This window comes from Larus michahellis, chromosome 9, assembly GCF_964199755.1.
Source record: "Larus michahellis chromosome 9, bLarMic1.1, whole genome shotgun sequence".
NCBI classification, from domain to species: domain Eukaryota; kingdom Metazoa; phylum Chordata; class Aves; order Charadriiformes; family Laridae; genus Larus; species Larus michahellis.
In genome coordinates, this window is record NC_133904.1 from 10990888 (window position 1) to 11010833 (window position 19946).

General features: G+C 41.5%; 1 protein-coding gene across 4 annotated transcripts in view; it reads right to left on the reverse strand.

The window, feature by feature from the left end:
- Window positions 1-938: 938 nt before the first annotated feature.
- The window catches only part of SH3GL3 (SH3 domain containing GRB2 like 3, endophilin A3), a 56891-nt gene continuing 37883 nt past the window's right edge, over window positions 939-19946 (reverse strand). For 2 of the 4 annotated variants that reach the window (XM_074600821.1, XM_074600822.1), the window contains 9 exons: window positions 18603-18671; window positions 17233-17305; window positions 15981-16024; window positions 15537-15680; window positions 13777-13910; window positions 12215-12373; window positions 9459-9562; window positions 8114-8241; window positions 945-2199 (listed from right to left, as the gene is read on the reverse strand). In XM_074600821.1, the coding sequence (XP_074456922.1) occupies window positions 1994-2199; window positions 8114-8241; window positions 9459-9562; window positions 12215-12373; window positions 13777-13910; window positions 15537-15660 (855 nt within the window). In that variant the 5' untranslated portion in view covers window positions 15661-15680; window positions 15981-16024; window positions 17233-17305; window positions 18603-18671 and the 3' untranslated portion in view covers window positions 945-1993. Of the gene's footprint in view, window positions 2200-8113; window positions 8242-9458; window positions 9563-12214; window positions 12374-13776; window positions 13911-15536; window positions 15681-15980; window positions 16025-17232; window positions 17306-18602; window positions 18672-19946 lie in introns of all 4 variants that reach the window. The other 2 variants (XM_074600819.1, XM_074600820.1) reach the window with 2 other exon arrangements.

The window sequence follows — 19946 nt, forward strand, 5'->3', positions numbered from 1 at the left end:
TGAATCCCAAACATTTAAGCCTTTGAAAATTGTCCTGTACAGTTTGTATTCAGACCATCATAGCTACTTTAATTCAGAAACTTTCCTTATTGCTGCTCTTTTAGTTAGGGGCTATTTATGCTGCTTAAATGGAAAATTTCCTGCACCTGTGATACACATGAAATTCTTTCCTCTCTGGGGAATGCTGTTTCTACTGGACTACAGAACCAAGTAGAGCTTGAAACGCTGAAGCGTGATTCATGCCAGTTTGCCCATAAAGAGTTCAGCTCCCTTCTCATCACACTGTGTTGTACAGAGACAAACTGGCAAATGATTACATGTTCCTCTGGGGCTGCTGAAGTTTTTGGTTGTTATTACACCTGTGCTTACCAAGCAGAGCAGAAGACAGATAAGAGAAAAACAAATTAGTGTTGTCTTCATTTTGATGAAGACTTTGAATCATAGAGTAGTTTGGGTTGGAAGGGACCTCTAAAGGCCATCTAGTCCAACCCCCCTGCAAGGAGCAGGGACATCTTCAAGTACATCAGGTTGCTCAGAGCCCCGTCCAACCTGACCTTGAATGGTTCCAGGGATGGGGCATCCACCACTTCTATGGGCAACCTTGGCCAGTGTTTCTTCTTTTTATCTAATCTAGTCTGAATTTTCCCTCTCAGTTTAAACCCATTACCCCTTGTCCTAGCACAACAGGCCCTGCTAAAAAGTCTGTCCCCATCCTTCTTATAAGCCCCCCTTAAGTACAGACAGGCTGCAATAAGGATCGCCTTGGAGCCTTCTCTTCTCCAGGCTGAACAACCCCAACTCTCTCAGCCTGTCCTCACAGCAGAGGTGCTCCTGCCCTCGGATCATTTCTGTGGCCTTTTGGGGTCTGTCTTTCCTGTGCTGTACTTAAGATACCTGAGTCTGTCTGTCCTTTGTTTTGAGGCTTTTTTTTTTTTTTTATGTTCTTAGTTATAGCATGCCTTTCCTTCTCTACCTAGCTTTCTCTCTCTTTCTCCTTGTTTTCTATCCCCTTCAAATAAATAAAAAAAAAAGTGGGAGCATGTTGACTTTCCCTTTGTTTGCAGTAGTCACCAGTGATACTCACCTATTTATCTCAATGGAGTTCTCTACAAGCCCTGTGGAAGTAGAATGGGTTTGTACTTACTTCAAAGGAATTTTTTTCTTATCCTCCTGCTAGAAGAAAATTTTAAACAGACATCATAAATGCTAGACAATCAGTAGGGAGAGAGCAAGATTTTTAAAATTCCAGTGGCTGAGGCTTCATAAAACTAATACTTTGGCTTTATTTATGCATTTTTTTAATGTAGCATTGTTCTCTTCACTGAAAGCTGATATATTTAGCAAAAGTGACCTCCAGCTCAAAAACAAATGCCAGAACTATAGGAATAGAAGCAGCAACCACTCTTCTTATCCCACAGAAATATTTATTCAGTTTGGTCAGTAAATTATAGGAATTTTCAATGCTGAGAACTTGTACTTAGTACAACATCATAATATTGACAACAACCACTTTGCCTTTTGTCAACATACAATGTGAAACATGGATTAACTTGCTCACAATAAATTACAGTGTGATAGATGAAAAGAGCTCAATGACATCAGTAACGTAGGAACTGGTTACAGTTAGCTTCGCTTACAGTATTTTTAAAAATGGTTTTCAATAGTAAAATCATTGCAGCCAAAGATAAAAAAAATCCACGTACAATAATAGCAAGGAAATGCATTTTTGGAGCAACAGTGAGCTACCGGTAAACACTCCATACAGTGATCTTCAAGGCACAAAGCAAAAAAACTGGGTATGGGTTTTTTTGCAGGTTGATGGACTCAGGAAAGGTAAAATTTTTTTGAATATAAAATAAATACATTTTAAAAAGACGCATACAAAAGTCAGTAAGTCAGTCAAATAGCAAGGCTTTCACAGAATGCCACACTGACAGAACATTTGTGAATCCATTTCAGTCATGAAATCATGTTCACAGCTTGAATGACACAATCACTGAGGCAAGGGAACCATCACTTCAACATAATTAATGGGGAAGAAGCCAGACTCTCCATTTAACATCCCCTCGTACCAATTCTCATCAATCTGATTGGTCAAAGTTATGATGTCCCCTTCCTTAAACCCAAGCTCGCCTTCATTTTCTGGCTCAAAGTCATAGAGAGCTTGGCAGCAAGGCTGATCCATGTGCATTGAAGAACCTGCCCCAGTGACAGAAAAAAACCCCATATTAATAGAGCTTCACAGCGTCCCACAGCCACCAAGCATAAAACAACGGGTCAAAAAAGGTAGTCCTGCTGTCATGAATTTCTCCCTCAACACCCCCAAACAGCTTTTCCATTGCTTTCACCCATTAACATCTGGTCCTTCTAGATATAAAAAAATAATAGCAGTGATAATTAGTTTAAAGCATAATTCTGTTTCTCCCTTCAGTTCAGGTGCTACTCCACTTTTATTCCTAGTTGCCTTCCCTTTCAAAGGGATATTTATCTCAAACAGACAGTTCGAGTAATCACCGTCGCCAAAAATCCACGTGGTCTCTTTGGAGCAGCAGCTAGTGGAACTGGAAGGGCAGGAGTTGAGGAAGCAGAAGAGTCAACGGGAGAAGTGACAAGTAACCATTTAAAACAAACGGCACCGTGGCACACCGCTGCTGCGGGAATAGCTACCGGGGGCAGGGGCTCAGCTCCGTCCTGCAAACACACCTGGATTTTCACGCTACACGTGCCTTTAGCAGCAGCAAGGCCTCCAGCCTGGCCTGCCTGGAGCGGTGACACTCAGCTCTGGGGTACTGCTCCCCAGGTTCCTGTGCTCAAATCCTTTGTTGTACGCATCCTTCCTCTGAACTAAAGCCAAGGTTATGCGGGGAACAATGGGGCCTGTCAAAATATTTTATAGACGAAAACAGTTTTCCAATACGCTATCTGGCTGCTCTTGTGACTTACGCTGTTTGCCCTGCTTTAAAGGTCTTCATTCCAAACTGCTCTTTTAAAATATTAACCGTACCATAGGCAAATATAGTACCAAGTACATCTATTAACAGGAAGACAAGTAAATATAAATATAGATTAAAGTGCAGAACAGAATCACCATTAGCAAAAGAAGTTAACCTTGTAAATGCAGTCAGCTTTTTTAAAGACATTCTCATGAAGCGGTGTTAACCGGCTTGGATTTGTAGTATTGATACACGGGTAATATATTTGTCCATTCATATTTATGAATAATAACTTATTCTAATGCAAGGTAATCTAATACTCAAATTGTCAAGCTTAGCTCTGTGGCCAAGGACGAGCCAGAGGTTCAACTGAAGTTCAGCCATAACAGATTTTTAAAAACATATACAGCATATCCAAGTAGAAGTCTGGTAATTTGAAGTATATTTATAAACGAAGAATAGGAGAAAAGACTTCACGCTGCTGCCAGGTAAACACCAGAAAAACACATTATAGCACAACAACTCTATAGAACTCTAGTACTGCCACCAAAGCAGTTAAACCTCTGAAATACCAAGTTATTCAGGTTGCCTTATTTGCAACATTGCAACAATTCTCAAATATCCCAGTCTTGACTCCCCCAGCTACCACACACGCTAATCACGCAATCATCTTGAAGAGTAATTTTTCTCTGGGTAAGCCTGCACACAATTGGTAATGCAATACAAATATAATAGCTAAAATGTTAAAAGTGCATTTTAATCTGGTAATCATGGTAATATGTAGGAAACTATTGAAAAGTAACTGTTCAGGCATTTTCTAGTAAAAGGAACAAGGAGAATTCTCTTAAGGAAACCAGCTGACAGCGGTTCTGGTGATCACTAAATGAGAACCGGTGAAAGCACCTTTTTAATTGACAGTAATACAATCGGGGGTAATATTTGGTGTTAAAACCGGGAAGTAGGAATTACTTTTCTATTTTGTGGGTATGTTTTACCCTTCAAACCAACAGAAGAGAGCTATTATTTACATGTCCTGGTCTGAGAACACAGAGGTCCGCCCCCCTCAGCCAGCCTCCCCCGAACACTGTTGTACCAGCGCTGCACGAGCCCTCTGCGTGTGGAAGGCACGGGGCAGTGACAAAGTTTTACAGGAACAAACTAAATTACGGCTAGTCTAATACAGTGACACTAGAGTTCTGGATATATTTTTGCTGAAACAGTAAAAGGAAAAAAAAAAAAAAAAAAAAAGATGAGGCACAGTCTCCCAACAAAAACGGACTGATTCTGTTCAAAAATAGATGGTTTAATTTTCAGTCTTTGCCAAGGTAGAACTGGTACCAGCTCATTGCAACTTGTCAACAGCAGAAAGCAGCACTCTGAATAATTGACAAAGTAAGTTCCTTGCTATCCCCAGCTGCTCCGATGGGGCTAATTTATTATCGCAAGGCAGTTAATTTCTGACAGCAAGGTATCTGATAGAAGATGGATCACGTTTGGTTCATTTTAAGCCCCAAAGAACTGAAATGTCTGGCAGCCTGGGAGGATTTTTAAGTAACGGTCACGGCCAGTACAACCGGTCTCACCCCAGGCTGCAGGATCAGTCCAAGTCTTCGTTAGAGCCAGGCCGCTGCCGCTACTGTGTGACCCACCGAGACAAAGCTTCCCCGAGCAAGGTAACGGGGCAGCAGGGCCTGACGGTCTGCAGCGCTCGCTGTTTAACATCACAGAACTGGCAACACGATCCCAGCCTTTTCCTGCCTATTGAACGCCTGCACATCCTTTCCTGTTGCCAAGATTTAAGCTAGAGAAATCGCACTTTTTTTTTTTTTCCTGCAAACAGGGTTTACATTAATTTGCTACACCCCACACGCCTCCTTAATTTCTCCAGTTGCGGAGCTAAACTGCCACACGTTACTGTCATGTTCAAAGATGACTTGTCATTAATCTCCTGACCACTCAAACCTGGGCAGCACAAATGGAAAAAAAACCACCACAAAAACAGGTTAAGCAAAAAGCCGTCTGTGATTTCTGGGGTGTTACAGGATGAAACCGGAATGCCATTCAATGCTGGTTTGTTTCGGGGTTTTTTTGGCTGGTTTTCTTCCCCAAAGGGAGTTACTACCTGTACCTGCATCTACTCAGTCTTCTATACCATGCTGTATGCATATAGTAGCAAAATTATACTTTACTAATCACAAATTGGAAGCTTGCTAAGATAATTAATCCAAGTCTCCCTCAAAGCTGAGGTGAGTAAACATTTAGATGCTTATGTTAAATTCCAGCACGTGGTAACCAGACCCATTTATTTCATATCATAGCCAAACCTGACAAACAAAGAGAGTGAAAGGCAGGACATAACACAGCATTTAAAGAGAGTTCTAAAGTGAGCCAGATGATGCTCGTACCCTCAGCTGATTAATGAGAATAACCATGAAGAGAATAAGAGCACAGATTTGTTATCTGTGCTTAATCAAAGCAGCTAAATAATTCACAACATGAAAATGTGGTTTCTGTGAATCTAGCCCTGCAAACGTGTGCAAGTCGTTAGTAGTAAATAATCCCCATGTGTTAGGGACCGTATAAAGGAACTATTTCTGCTCCAAGAAGCTGATACTTAGCTTGAAAAGCCATGGTGAAACGCAGGAAAAGCCATTTCAACAATCAGAACTGGACTGTGGTTGTTGTGCTGAGCGTATCAGAGCTTACTCTGAACTGTCCTGTTTCCCATGAGTTCGCTGAATGCTAAGATACTACTTACCTCAAGTGACACTATCAGAGAAATTAAAGGTCTACATTTGCTCGGGTCAATGTGTAAAGAGGGGAAACTAAGCATGAAAGTGCTTGTTTGTGTAGGATGAAGAGGTCAATTTTCTAAACGAAAAAAAGAGGGTGATCACAATGCTATCCCCCCTATCACATGGAGACCTTAAAACATTTAGAAGTTTTGCTTAGAGCCACCTCGTACACATTTCTAAATCACAGACCATAAATCTAACCTGTTTCATGATTCTGACTTTAAACAGGAACAGAAAGGTTTCCCCATTTACGTGCAGGGCATAAAGACCCCACCGCAGCTCCGCAGAAATCCATACGGATAACTTTTGAGTAAGGAACAGCGAGAGAAAGAAAAGAGTGAACAATGATTTCACAGCTTCTTCAGGAGGAAAACAACATGACAGACGGTCTTTCTGACTGATGTTATTAGCAACACTAAGCAGAGCAACAATTATTAAATATATCTCATTTCTCCTTTACATCTCTTTCATGGATTGCTTTATTTCTCTTCTGACAGCACTGAGTGAGCCACGCAGTAAGTGAAAGCCCATCATTTAGTGATATGCGAACAGTTGATGCAATATTCCATTAATGGAATCAATGAACAGAAGTGGCTCGCGCCTTCCTTATCTTAGTGATCAGCGGTCATTTATTTTTCAGTTCATTCACTGAATTTTAGCTCATTAAAACTGGCATTTTTCTTTCACTAAGTGGGCTGGAAGCAACCTCGAGAAGTTATCTAGTCTGTCTTTCTCCCAAAATCAGGAGTGATTACCCTTAAAGGGCATCTTGGATTAATTGCTTCATGGCAATGATAAACCACTGTAATATCTGGGCTGTTTTATCTCTGGTTTGACACACTGGTTTATATCCAAATGCTTTCTCCACGTTCTCCTCTCTCCACTGCACACGCAAAGAAGAAAAAATAAAGGCTGTATAACTTGACAAGTAATCGATAGGGGCTTAGAAATTTTGTGCTGAATTTTCATTAAAGCTTGCTATGTTTTTTGCTACTTTCATCCAGATGTGCTGTGAAAATAACTAGAAAGTTACTGATGGCCGCAAACGTTCCCAGTGCTTTGAATGACATGTGTCCTTGAATCACACGTCTTCGGAAGCAGCGGTGTGAATTGAGAGGAGTGGGCAAAGAGAAGGGTTGTCTTCCCCAGCCCCACATTTGACAGCATTCAGACAGCACGGGGCGCTTCACTAACACCCTCGAGTACCTTGAGGCACAAAAGCAACAAATCGAGGAATAAGATCTTGCCGGGTGGATTTATGCTGCCAAACTGCTGCAAACCCCCTTCAGTACGGATTGTACGAGAGCTTCATCTTGTAGCAGAGTGCAAGAAAATTAAAGAGACATAAGAAGGAGCATGAAGTTACAGCTCCAAGCTTTGTTCTCTCACCTTTAGTTCTCTCATTTCTCTCCTGATAACCTCTAAAAAGGAACAAGACTGGAGGAAGGAGGAAATTGGAGAGTGAGGAAAAAAAATAAAAACGCTTCAGAAAAAGATCCTAGATACCATGCCAAGTAGAGAAGGGAACCTTTGGCTCACTGCTTCCCCTGTATTTTCCTTGCAAATAAACTTTATGGGGGAAAAAAACCCAGCTTTTTCATTCTCTTTTCTTTGCAAATTTTTGTCTTTTGTGTGTTTTTTTTTATTATTATTTATTGGTCTTCTCTCATCACACACTGTAGTCGTTAAGGAGGAAGGGCAAAACAATTTTATTCATGAGATGAGGAAAAGCTATTTCAATGAGTAGTGTAACCTTACTAGTTATTATCATTCACACACCTTTCAACAGCTGATTTCTTTTGTGGAATCAGGGCCAAATCAAAAGAAGGGATCCTACACCCACACCAATGGGTACCTAGGTACTTCACTTCATAAACACACACATTTGGTGCATGCTTTAGGGGACAGTAAAGTAAAATATGTCAATAAAATCAGTAAGGGTGGAAGTCACCTCTCTGAATTTTACATGGCTAATAATTAAGACCCTGTACCGATCATTTATGGTCCTCAGACTGTGGAGAGAAATTAGCATCCGGAGAGATTCCAGAGAGTGATTGAACACACCCACCTCAGGCACCTCTGTCTTTGCAAGAAATTAACTGTTTTCTGCAAGTGCCTCTCCCTCTCTCTCCTCCCACCCTCAGTGGCAATGCAGAGAACCTAAAAGACCAAGCAGAATGCCACACCGAAATTTAGGATGGGTGAGAGCCTGTTGAGAGGAATCCTGCTTCTCAATTCCATTTCCAAATCTGGGAAACAAACTGGAGTCAGGTGGACGGACACCAATGCCTCATGGATCCATTGTTCTCACGGTGCAAGCAATATCTCAAGCAACAATCTGGCAAAACCTCTATCGACATGTTAATTCTGTGGCCACGAGCTTACCTGATGATTTTATGGAAGAACTATAAGCAATCCCATTGTGCTGCTGATTATCACCGATTTCCAGAGTTGTAGTTATTACAGGCTTTGGCTTAAATTCACGTTTAGGCCGACTAGATGCTACATTTATTCTGGAACACAGAGAAGAGCGGCAAGAGATTTACAAGAAATATGGAGCTTCCACTCAGGTTTAGTGCTTTGGTGTTTGAGAAGTTGGGGGAGGGGGGGGAACCCTTTTTGGTTTTGGGCTTTTTTTTGTGGGGGAGGGGGGAGGAAGAGAGCGGGTTTATTCATTAAAAGCTGATCACTTCTCATGCAGTATTTGAATTGCAACCAGTCCCTATTTTATTTAATGCTTTGGTCCTGCTGACAGAGGCATAAAGCTTAACAGACGGAGTCTGAGAAGGGCTGAGCATCCGCAGCTGCCACTGAGTTCAGCAGAAGTTCCAGGAATGAGCTCCCTGGAAAGCTCAACTGCAAATGACACATGTAGAAACCCAGCCAGGACAGAGGCCCAGGGGCTGCATCTCACACACTGCCTTTTTATTAGAGAAAATGGGAAACAACCATCCGGTCAGCGCAACTGTCACTGCCTCTTCCTGTACGTGCATGCGGCCTAGCCGAGACCTCCTTGTCTCACCATCCCCTCCAGCTGGGATGGTGCAGGGTGTCTACAGACACGGCTACCCCTGTGCTAATAGCCATAGTCACCATGTCCACTCTGATCTTAGGAAAGCCCTAAACAGTTATCTTGACTCCATGACTGTAACGTTAGCCTGTGCTATGGCAACACTCAAGTCATCTAGGTCTCCTCTTTGCTGGTTCTCCAAGTGATGTATAACAAATTAATGACAGCAGCATTTTTTATTTCTGTTAGGGGGACACAAAGTATCTGGGCCTTTCATAAGTACGTTACACCTCAGCTGATTTCCTAGACAGCTGGCTATTTCCTTACTCTGCTGCAGAATTTTGTTATACCCTGTAATCTCAATAAAAATAGACCAACTTCTCAGCAGAGCCTCCAAAACACAACTCTAAGTATGCAAGTTTAAATAAACCTACAAACAAATGGAGGCTGTCCGGATTAACCTCCACACATGTGAGTGGGAGATGCCGCACACACTCAAAGCTTTCTGGGCACATCCTGCATTACATTAAAGGCTCACAGCACCAGCAAGGACTTGCCAGGTGGCAATGGTTTAAAGCAATGAAGCCCAGTAAGGCACAGAGCACAGCAAATGTGCATCTGTGAGATGGTGCTACGAGATCTGTCGCTTCAGTGCCTTTTCGCATTCAGGAGCCTCAGCCGCAAAAGAGGTTCAAGATTTTCAGATGGGTTCAGTCTTACCGGTTTTGCAGCTTGCTCTGCAGATCCTCCAAAATTTCTGTGGATTGTTTATGGTAATCTAGCGCTGCTTCTACAAACACAGCCAACTGGCTAACTTGTTCCACCTGAAATAGAGAGGAAAATAGTTGTTAGGAGCCTGCAGTACATTCAGCTGAAGGATAAACAGATCATTCAAAACAGACCTGGTATCTCAAAAGACCGTGATACCTTGTGGGGGCTATTGAAATAGAGCATATGTGATTCTATCAAAGAAATTGCCAGTTGGAAACTGAACAAAACCGAGGTGTAACTTCTAGTTCACTAACTCAGGGCTGCGTCCTTGAGTCATTTCCTTTCACAATGTGCAAATCCCTTCTGCTTTCAACTTCCAAGCCAGCTGTCTGTCAACACCCAAGCCCGAAACAGTTAAGAGGACATGACCCCTTAGCAGGTGAAAGAGAGGCTTTTCTGATCAGCAACGCTGGAAGAAATTACACTGTGACAGCTCTTATGACTCAGACCCATTAGTGTTTATTAGCAATGTTTACAAACTCCAGTTCTGAAATGATCTGGACTCACCTCACTAGATGGCAGCATTTATAAACCAATACATGAAACATGATTTATCTACTTGGATTTAAAAAGTATCAGCCAATCATTCAAAAATATGGATGCTGAGAAAAGGGAGAACGTGAAGGAGAAAGAAAAATCAAAATATTTTTATTCATGAGGTAACAAATAATCTCACTCCCCTAACACAAACTGAAAAGTTCAAGCTGTAATGGGGATGGAGCACTAACAGATATTTATTTGTGCTCTTCCTTTAAGACACCATTAAGAAGACGGACCCCAAGAAGTCTGACATGTTTCCATTCCATTATGATGTCTTCAGACATTGGATCACAAGACGACATCTGAGTAAACTTTCTGCAAATGTTTTATGGACCCATGGCAATTTTGTGCTATACTTTCTCTGCTTTTACTCGATTCAAAAGATTATTAGAAATTCTACCGGGACTCCGAGAGAGCCAAACATTGTCACATAGCATAGAGAAATGAAATGCACAGAACCAAATCAACAGCTGATACAATTCCATCACAGTCAGAAGAGAGTAATGTAAACCAGCTGAGGACAACGCACAAAGGGCCTGGGGTTTGGATGGGGTGGTCAGAGAAAATGGATAGAGAAGGACTGTCCAAACAAGACGACTAAGAGCCCGGAGGGATATGGAATTGTGGATTAGGAGAAGAGCGAGAGAGACTGGGAAAGGGCCAGAGAAGCTTGAGGGACTAAAAGCCACTTAAGCAAGAGGAGCCTGGGACTGGCTGAGTGTGAAAGGCAGGAAGATGGATCTGATAAGAAGCGCATGCAACAGTGCCTATGTGGGAGGTCTGGAACTAGATAGGCAAAAACCTGAGAAAGAGATGTGGATCAGGACTGAGTCTGGGAAAGGCACCTGGCAAGATCGCTGGGAACCAGAGAACAGAGATTGCAGGGCAAGGAGACCAAGAAAGGGAGACATTTGGGGAACTGGAAAGGATGGGAAGGAAGGAATTGCAGTTAAGATCTCTGCAAACCCAGTGAGACAGCCTGGGGTTAGACAACAAGGCTGCAATGAGAAGCCTGAGGAGGACACAGACTGGGTTGGGACAGAAAACAGAAGGGAAGGAGCACAGAGTTTTCTTTAAACAGAAACAATAGAAAGTGGGTATGGAAAAAACCTCAAAGGGACATCCAGTTCACCCCCTCCCAAAGGCAGAGTTTGTTATACTAGAAAGTGTAACTCACCAGTTCTCTAATGGCTCAGCTAAACCATTTTAATCCATGCACTGTTTTATCCTCAGTGTGGTGATTTGACTAATGATAAACACTATCTGAAACATTTCTCAGCTGCTTATACAAGGCAGAATTACAAAACACACGCACTGCAACCGGGCAATTGGTAGAGCCCACAGTGGAACAGTGTGCTGAAATTGTTCATGAGGACGTTATGTATTTTTCGGCCCTCACATAACTTGCACTGGTAAAACAGCAAGAGGCTTACTGACTTCCACACTGCTGTAACAAACGTGTCCCACTCACAAACAGTTTAGCAGCTACAGGCTAGTTTATAGTTGCCATTAAATGGGTATGCAGGGAGGGAGAAGCTGCTTGCAGCTGCATGTTCCCACTTAACAGCTCCCCCTTGTTGCATTTTACTCACAGAAGACAGCACACTTCTTACTTTCTAAGGGTGTTTTCTGTTATGCTGCATCTACAGGAGAAGAGAAAGCTTCGGAACAGGCCCAAATAGGTCCAGCTCTCTTTTCCTACGGCTCCACAATTACACGGGAGGAAACGCACCCTGCTGTTCCTCTGTGTGTGGACAGAAGAGAGGACTATCCTGAATGACCACAGCTGCTCCTTATTTAGGTATAATTTCATGATGGATTTGGACTCTGAGCCAAAGTCCAGGTACTTGAGCCCAAGCCACAAACTCACTCTATAGAGGAATGTTCAGAGCCAGATAGTAATAACGATGATTTTCAGAGGTAAAAATAATTCAGAGAGTTCAAATCAGCAGCAAAGCTTTGGCTGTAAGTGAGCTACAATTCAGAAAGCGTAGGGTACATACCCTTTGCTGATAGTTTCAGCAGTAGGTCTGTGACTATGAAAGAGGCACACTATCTGCTTTCAGACCGTACCTCCTGTGAAGGGTGGGACAGGCTTTATCCAACCCCACACACATTGCCCTCCTGGATGTACTGCTGCAAACAAAAACGCAGGACAGACTTACATCATTTTCTAAGAAATTGAACATGCTTCTTTCAGCCAGTTCCTTTGACTCTTCAAATTTTTCTACTGCTTGTTTAACTTCTTCGTCTGGTATCTTTCCAAGGCGCTTCTTTTTATAATCATAATCCAAACGGCGTCCTTCTAGTTTCTTCAAATGATGCTGAATAAGACAGAACATTTATAAGAAGGTCCAAAAAGGACATGTCCAAACAAACACATTGTGATTTAAGGAAATTTCAGTTATGGATGCAAATATATGCAGAATCAAAGAAATACAAAGCTCAGAGATTATCCGTTCTACCCCTTTGATCTAAGGCAGCGTCAGGTAAGTCTGAGACTATAGACATGAATGAAATCTTAAACTGTATAGACTTTAAATAAACAGCCATTTGTTAACACTTGGGAAACTGGCTACCTTGATTGGCTGAACTTAGGCATACAACTCATGGGCTTCACTAAAAGTGCAACACCTCAGATTGTCTAAATGAGAAGCAGGATCCAATTTAAATATGTGTCCCCATATTCTACATTTATTTCAGTTTTACCTCTTGAATTCTTTGCAATACGTCAGCTAAAAGTTAAAGGGTTATTTCCCCCTCTCATTCCATAAGCAGTGCTCCAACAAATCTTGTATTCTCGCTTTCTTTGTTAGGTGTCAACTTGACACATCTATCTGATATAACTACACAAGCTTTTCTGTTGCCAAAAATCGTGGGACTGACAGACCTACAGAACGGACTCAAAGTGACAGTACAAAACGCTCATTAAAGCTAATGTCAAACAATTTCTTTTCATCAGCTCAGAAGAACTACAACTGAAAATAGTTATGTACCATCGGAGACAGCTACAGACATCAAGATATTATTACTATCTTTTTGCTCTGCTTTCCACATCCATTTACGTGTAAACAAATAACTTTCATTTCTGCGCTTCCTCAGGGTTTTGACTTGCTCATTACCCAAGTCTATTGGAATCAACAGACTGACACTGCCTGGCTTTCTGGCTTTCTTTGAATTGTCACATTGTAAACAAAAGCATTGAAAAACTTAACTCTAAAGGTTAAAAATGTGTTCCTCAGCTTCTTCTATTTTTCTTATACTGGCATATGGCACTTCAACATTTTATGGCACTTTTCAGATCATTCTGTGATTACCCTGAATAGCCTTTTTCAACAGTTATATTCATCCTCCATTATAAACAGCTTTAGGCTGGCAGAGATGGCACGACAGGATAATCAGTCACAGTAAATCAAAGCCCACTCACATCTTCGTAAAAATTAATAAAAATGTCAGTTAAAATAAAATAGCAGAAAAATAAACAATATCATTTTCTTCACTATCCTTCTTGTACTAAATGTACAAGCGATACAGCAAACTAAGTTAGACAAGTGAGAAATAGCCAGGCATCGATTTTAAGCAGATTTCATCACTGTTTTGCTACAGAGACAAACTTAATTGCAGTGAAATTTATTTACCTTATTGCTTTCAAGAAAAATATCTCAAGGAACTAGAGTTTGATTGACTCTGATTATTGATGAGTGAAGCTTTACCCTGGAAAACTTACCCCAATCTCTTTTAAATCTTTGTCCTGCAATAACTGTAGAGGATCAATAAAATTTTGTTTGACATTAATATCAAGTGAGTCCTTCACCTCTGCCATTTGCTTCATGCTCTCACCAGCATCCAGTAGTGCAAGGCCTATGGTAAAGAACAGGCTACTTATATCTCAATATATGTAAAACCAGAAAACTTATCTTATGAAACAGCTATTTCAAATAGGTATCATTGTATCTGCTGCAGGCCCTCGAAGAGTAAAAAAAATAATGCAAGCTACACACTTGCTTGTCCCCTACAGAAAACTAGAAATGGAAAGGTTTTGTTCTGAGGTATACTTTTTTTTTCTGAAGGGCATCGGGGAAAAAAAACAATACTATTTTCCCTACTGTATTTGCATAGGTTACAAACCTCCTCCACTTCGAGAACTGCAAACAAAGCTGATTAATTAGTACAACTTTAGTGATATTAGTAAATAGACAAAAATCAAGTAACTTTTTAATCACAAAATCATGTTTTACAGCTTCCTCACATACAGCATGTGTTTCTTCCAAACCTCCTTTTGGTCAAAACTGTCGCTGCTTCTTTAAAACCACCTATTTAACAGAGCTGTATGCTTTATTAAGCAGGTAAGTATCAGCAGGCAGAAGAGTGTTTGAAACGCTCCTTCCCCTTTCCTAGTTTTATTTAGTATCCCCCTTGCTTTCACAAAGGCACAAATACATCCAAGCTCACAGATGAGTTGTGCCACTTCGCTCTTCGTGAGGAGAATAAACGAGCCTTTGGCTACCAGCAGCATCTTTCCCTATGCAGCACCGACTTGGACTCCAGCGCGAGGTCCCTACGCCTACACAGATGGTACTATTTCAAGCAACCGCTGTGTGTAAAACTGCGGATATTAACAACAGTACATAACGAAGCCAGCCGGTTCTGTACTGCCTTCTGCACACAGTCCCAGTCCGTGCCACTCTCTCCCAGCCCTAGTTCCCCTCTCTTTCCCCAAACCAGGATTCTCCTTTTTTTTTCTCATGTATTTCTTCTTGGTTTTTTTTCCTTAATCCCAACCATATCAAAAAGCACCCACTGGGTAGCTCTGTGACAATGCTTCAAATTCATTCCAGTCAAGCCCACGCACCATGCCTGCTCTCAAGCAAGGCCTCTACTAAGATTTTGGCTGCGAAATACCAGAATATCTTGAAAGGAAATAGGTAAGACTTGATTTACCAAAGAATTGTAGCATGGCCAAGCCAGAGTTCGTTTTCATGAAAACAAGAAAATGCATATTTAAGATGCATTGCTCCAAAGCACAGAAATAACAGATCATTAATTTAATTTAAAACAAAACAAAACAAAAAAACCCACCTAAAGTTACTGTTTATTTTTTCATATAAGAAATTTTTCCCTTAGTTTACTTCTCAAATACAGGGTAACCATTTTCATTATTTTCATTTAAAGGTTGAACAAAACACAGTGAATCTAAGAGTCACCCTAAATGATGCAGGTTTGGCAACTTAGAAACTAAAACGATTATGGCAATAATTTGAATCATCAGACAGCGTCAGTAATAGTGTTACCAAAGCCACCTGCAATAGAGGTGGACAAATATGCAGAAGCATCATGTTTTGTAATTATATCAATCACCCCCTGACCGCTGTACTTGGCTTTCCCTCTTACCTTCAGTAGCTATTTACATAGGTTATGTCACCGAGTAATATTCTGCAAAGAGCTTTGTGCTGAAATATTCGCAGAGGAGATGATACACAAACTCACCAAACATAGAATCATCGCCAAGCTCTCTGCCATACCGTATCATGCAGTCTCCCAGGAGTCCCTCTGTCTGGGGATAGCCGGTGGTTTTAACTTGTCCTCTGATCTTTGACATAGTGTTCAGCATTCCCAGCTTGGCCCTGTATGCTAAGGAGGACATTAAAAAAAAAAAAAAGAACAAAATTTATAAAAATACTTTTAAAACTAATACATTTAAAGCAATAAATCATTTAACAAGCAACGTCACAAAGCAAGTCACTAAGCTGGTCTGTAGATTCATAAGTTTATTATTGTCCATACTTCACAGCCGAAGTTGAAATAAGCTTCCATTGAACAATATGGGTCATGTGAAACTGGTTTTTATTCACAGTTGAATAAGCATCATTTCTCCAGGCAGATACACAGTGGGAGTGCTTGTCACCTCTCTGGATATTCATCAATACTCACATTCATTTGAATATTCCTGCTTGTGAACTCCTTGATTAGAAGTACTGCAGAAAGCAAACACAGAATAGATACAAGCACAGCCAAAGCCAGTTTCATGTTTGCTTGCTCGCTCTCCCCCCATCTCTTGCTTGTGAGAACTTTGCAGAACTTCTCCCCCACCCCACTCCCTTTTTTTTTTTTTCCCCCATTCCAGTATTCAAGACAGTAGAAATTCGTGCTGTGGGATGGCCTGGTACACACAAATTAATTTATTGTTATCTTGCACATATCATGATGAAAACGTGCATTTATTCTTGGAGAGTTTTTCCAATCTACTCTTTACTATTACCACTCAACAGCTTCTTCAACACAGTAGCGGCCATGGGCAGGGCATTCCTGAGGGGTGTGGACGATGGTGACCACCTTCATCTTGAACACACCGGCTGGGCCTTGGTAAAGGACTGAATCCTACCATCCTTATGTAGACATAACCCTTTAAACTTCTTCAGGGATGTGCATCTCATAAGGTAGCCACAAGAGATGGCTATCTCTGAAGTCACTGGTAGAGCTAACTAAACACGAATTCAGTCAAACAGTTCTCAAAAAATGAAGGTTCTTCCAACAGCTGGTTTGGATGGTGAACCAAGGTCATAACAGATAAACTTTGTGACTGACTGCAAATGTAAACACGTCTCCTTTCTTGCTTCTTAAAACAAGATTTGAAAAACCTCTATTAACTGATGATCCAAAGTCCACTGAGACCTAGCAGTGTCCAGAAAATGCAAAACCTCATTCAAATACCGGGTAAGCAAGTAGCAGGGCAAGGCAGGTAGCCCTCTTCCCCATGGTAACATAACCACCAGTACCTCTGATGGCAGCAGCCTACGAGTTAAATTCAATGTTTATAATAGCTCTGCTGAAAAAAAAAGACGTTGGCGTTGTCTTCACTTTAGGGATCCATACCCCACTCCACGAAATCCAGCACAAACGTGAACACAGGTGCTGTACCAGAGGCCCCAGCTGTCCTGCATGCCCGCAAGACCTGCACATGGCCAGAAAACCAGATGCACCGTGTGCTGCAAGCTGAACATACCCCAGATCAGACTTACCGCATATAAACTTTACAGTTGTTCATTGTGCACACCGGTAAAGTTCTCTAGGACACCCAGAAGCCTCACAATGATGACCTAATTAGCTTTTATTTACCCAGGATGAATTTCCAAGTAAGATGACAATGTTCAGCAAAATCCAGCAGCTATTGCTCCTATCCTACCTGGATTTGGCTGAAGATACTCTGTGGATTTGGACAGAAGCTCCGCTACAGCTTTATTAGTAACATCGATTTTCTGAAAAAGAGAAGTAACACAGTTGACAAAAAGCAAATCGATTACTAGAAAGTTTATCAGCTATTCTAGCTGATTATGAAATTTTATTTAAAATAAAGCAAATATTGTAGCTTGAAATAAATAGCCTTGTCATAGTTATGACAGGATTTTAACAAAAACACATTAATTGGCAGGTATTACTAGGAGAGAGAGAAGGTTTATATCAAAATGTGGGCTCGCCTTTCCATCCCATCAGTCTTGACTACTGCTTACACATTCTGCACTATGATCTTCCTGCCAGCCCAACAGTTTTTACTAAGACTGCTTTTCTCCACACGTGAAAAAGACTGAACATATCGCTCAGTCTTGGGGTCAGGGACATTTAAAACAGTAGTTTGCACTGTCTTCCCATTTAATAGTTTCTAAAATGCTATTAAAAAAAAAAAAAAAAAAATCACATTTCTGGTTTGTTTCCCTTTACCTCCCTTAGGGCTTACACATTATTTTTCCCCTTACAGTGCAGAGAAAGGAAATAATTATTCTGTAGCCAAAGAAACCAAAACCTAGAAAACTGTTTAGATGATAAATTCAAAAGTGCCTGTCGGAAAAAAAACAACTCACGCAAGACTTTTTTCCTCAATCTGCCAACAATAAAAGTTGTGACCTAGGCCTACTATGAACATTAAAAAATACACAGGAAGACAAGGGCAATTAAAAAAAAAGCCCATAAAAGCTGAAAAAGCAGAAACTGGTAGTAACACCATTTAACTTGCAATGCAACTAATAAGTGGATAGCAAACGCCTCAATTTCCACAACAATTCATGTAAATTTCTGAACATAGATTTAAACTAAGAAATATAATTCTGTATCAAGAGAAAATTTGACCCTAGTAGTTAAGACTTTTATCATGAATAATATCAGACGGGCAGGCTTCGTGACATTTACAAAGACTCGCTGAAGACCTCTCTCTCTAATCTCCCCCACAGACAGAGGCAAAAGGCCCCTCCTGATGCTCTGCATCATTCCTGGAGGAGTTTCTCTCCGCTCTCGAGAGGTGTCAGTGGAACCTGCTTCCTCTGCTCAGACAGCCTTTGACGATGCCTCTTCTCCCTTGGCTGAGCTGACATGGCGCAAGGATAAATTAGCACTTATATATTTCAGTTAGGAAGTACACGGTGGGGTTTTCCCCACCGTACCGCCATACATACGATACCCCCATATATACCCCCACCATACAATACCAGTCTATCACTTGAAACGTGAAGCAGTTTTGATTCTACAATAGCTTAATATTGAAAAACATGTTACTTTCCTTACCCTTTCCATCTCTTGAAATTCTTCATCTAACTTTGTTCCTTCTGCTCCACTTATTTTTTCACTGAACAACTGTAAAAAGATAAATTTGACAAAAAAAATTGCATGATTATTTAACTACAGAATAAATATCTCAGAGTCACAGGCATTCACTCCAGATTAGAAAATACGCAGCAACCATTTGAGGCAACTGTGCAAGAGAAAAGCAGCATCACTCTTGGAAGCGAAGCGCTCATTTCAGGAGAGACAAAGATACCTGATACGAATTTACAACAGGCAAACAAAAAATGATTTCTCATGCTGAAACAGTTTGTACCCTAAAGGCATGACCTGCACTGCAGACTCCACGCAGAGAGAAAGTCTGACTGCAGGTAAATCCAGAGTAACCCTTTCAAGAATGTCTCTCCAGCTCTGTACTTCCGAGTACCGTCTGGTCATGTATGCCATTAGGGATAGGGATACAGCTCCCATTCCTGCTGCTGGGAGTTGTGGGCAGTTCTGTGGAAGGAACAGATTCGCAAAAAATGCTGCACTGTGACCGAACTGCATGACTGAGCATCTTCATGACGCTGAAAACAAAAATGCCACACATTCCTCAAAAAACCTCAAAGCACCAGTTTTACCTAAAGGATTTCAGTAAACCTTCTTAAGATGGCTTAAACGTTATCCCACTTCTGTGCAAAAACTCTGGGCTGTCAGACCTGAGTTTGGTCCTCACCGAGTAAATCATGGCTAGGAATAAGCACTGGTACCTGCACTGCAACAGCTCCAAAAGCAAGCCAGACCCTCACCCAGCGTCAAACAGCCTTTGAAAGCATCACTCCAGTACCACAGAAGTGGTTTAACACATATTCAACAAATATTAAACACTAATCCTTGGGGTAACTCCTGCAAAAATACTATGCATTTCTCTGTTTTAATTGACTTTTATCACTGAATATAATGTAAAACCCAGGGATAGCTCACTGACTGCTGGCAGTCCCCAAACCTGCCCCCGATAAAGCGTTTTGTTCGTCCTCAGCACCTTCCAGAAAGGAATTCACCTTGCTGAACTGAAAGGGCCTCGGAGACTTGCGTAATCTGAAAATGGGTCACGTCTCCTGGCAGTGCGATGGTTGCCCCTCCTCGGCGTCAGCCTGCGCCGTGCAGGCGGGGAGGGGACGCGCTGCCTGGCCAAAAACCAGCCACCAGCTGATGAAGCAGAGCCGGGAGCTCAGCGGTGCCTGACCCTGCATCACCACACAGCCAAAGAACAGACCTGGCAAAGGCACAGGGCGAGCTCGGGGAGAGCCGTACTGCTAATTATCTCCATTGGCTTTACAGTAGGACTCGCAACCTTTCTACTTA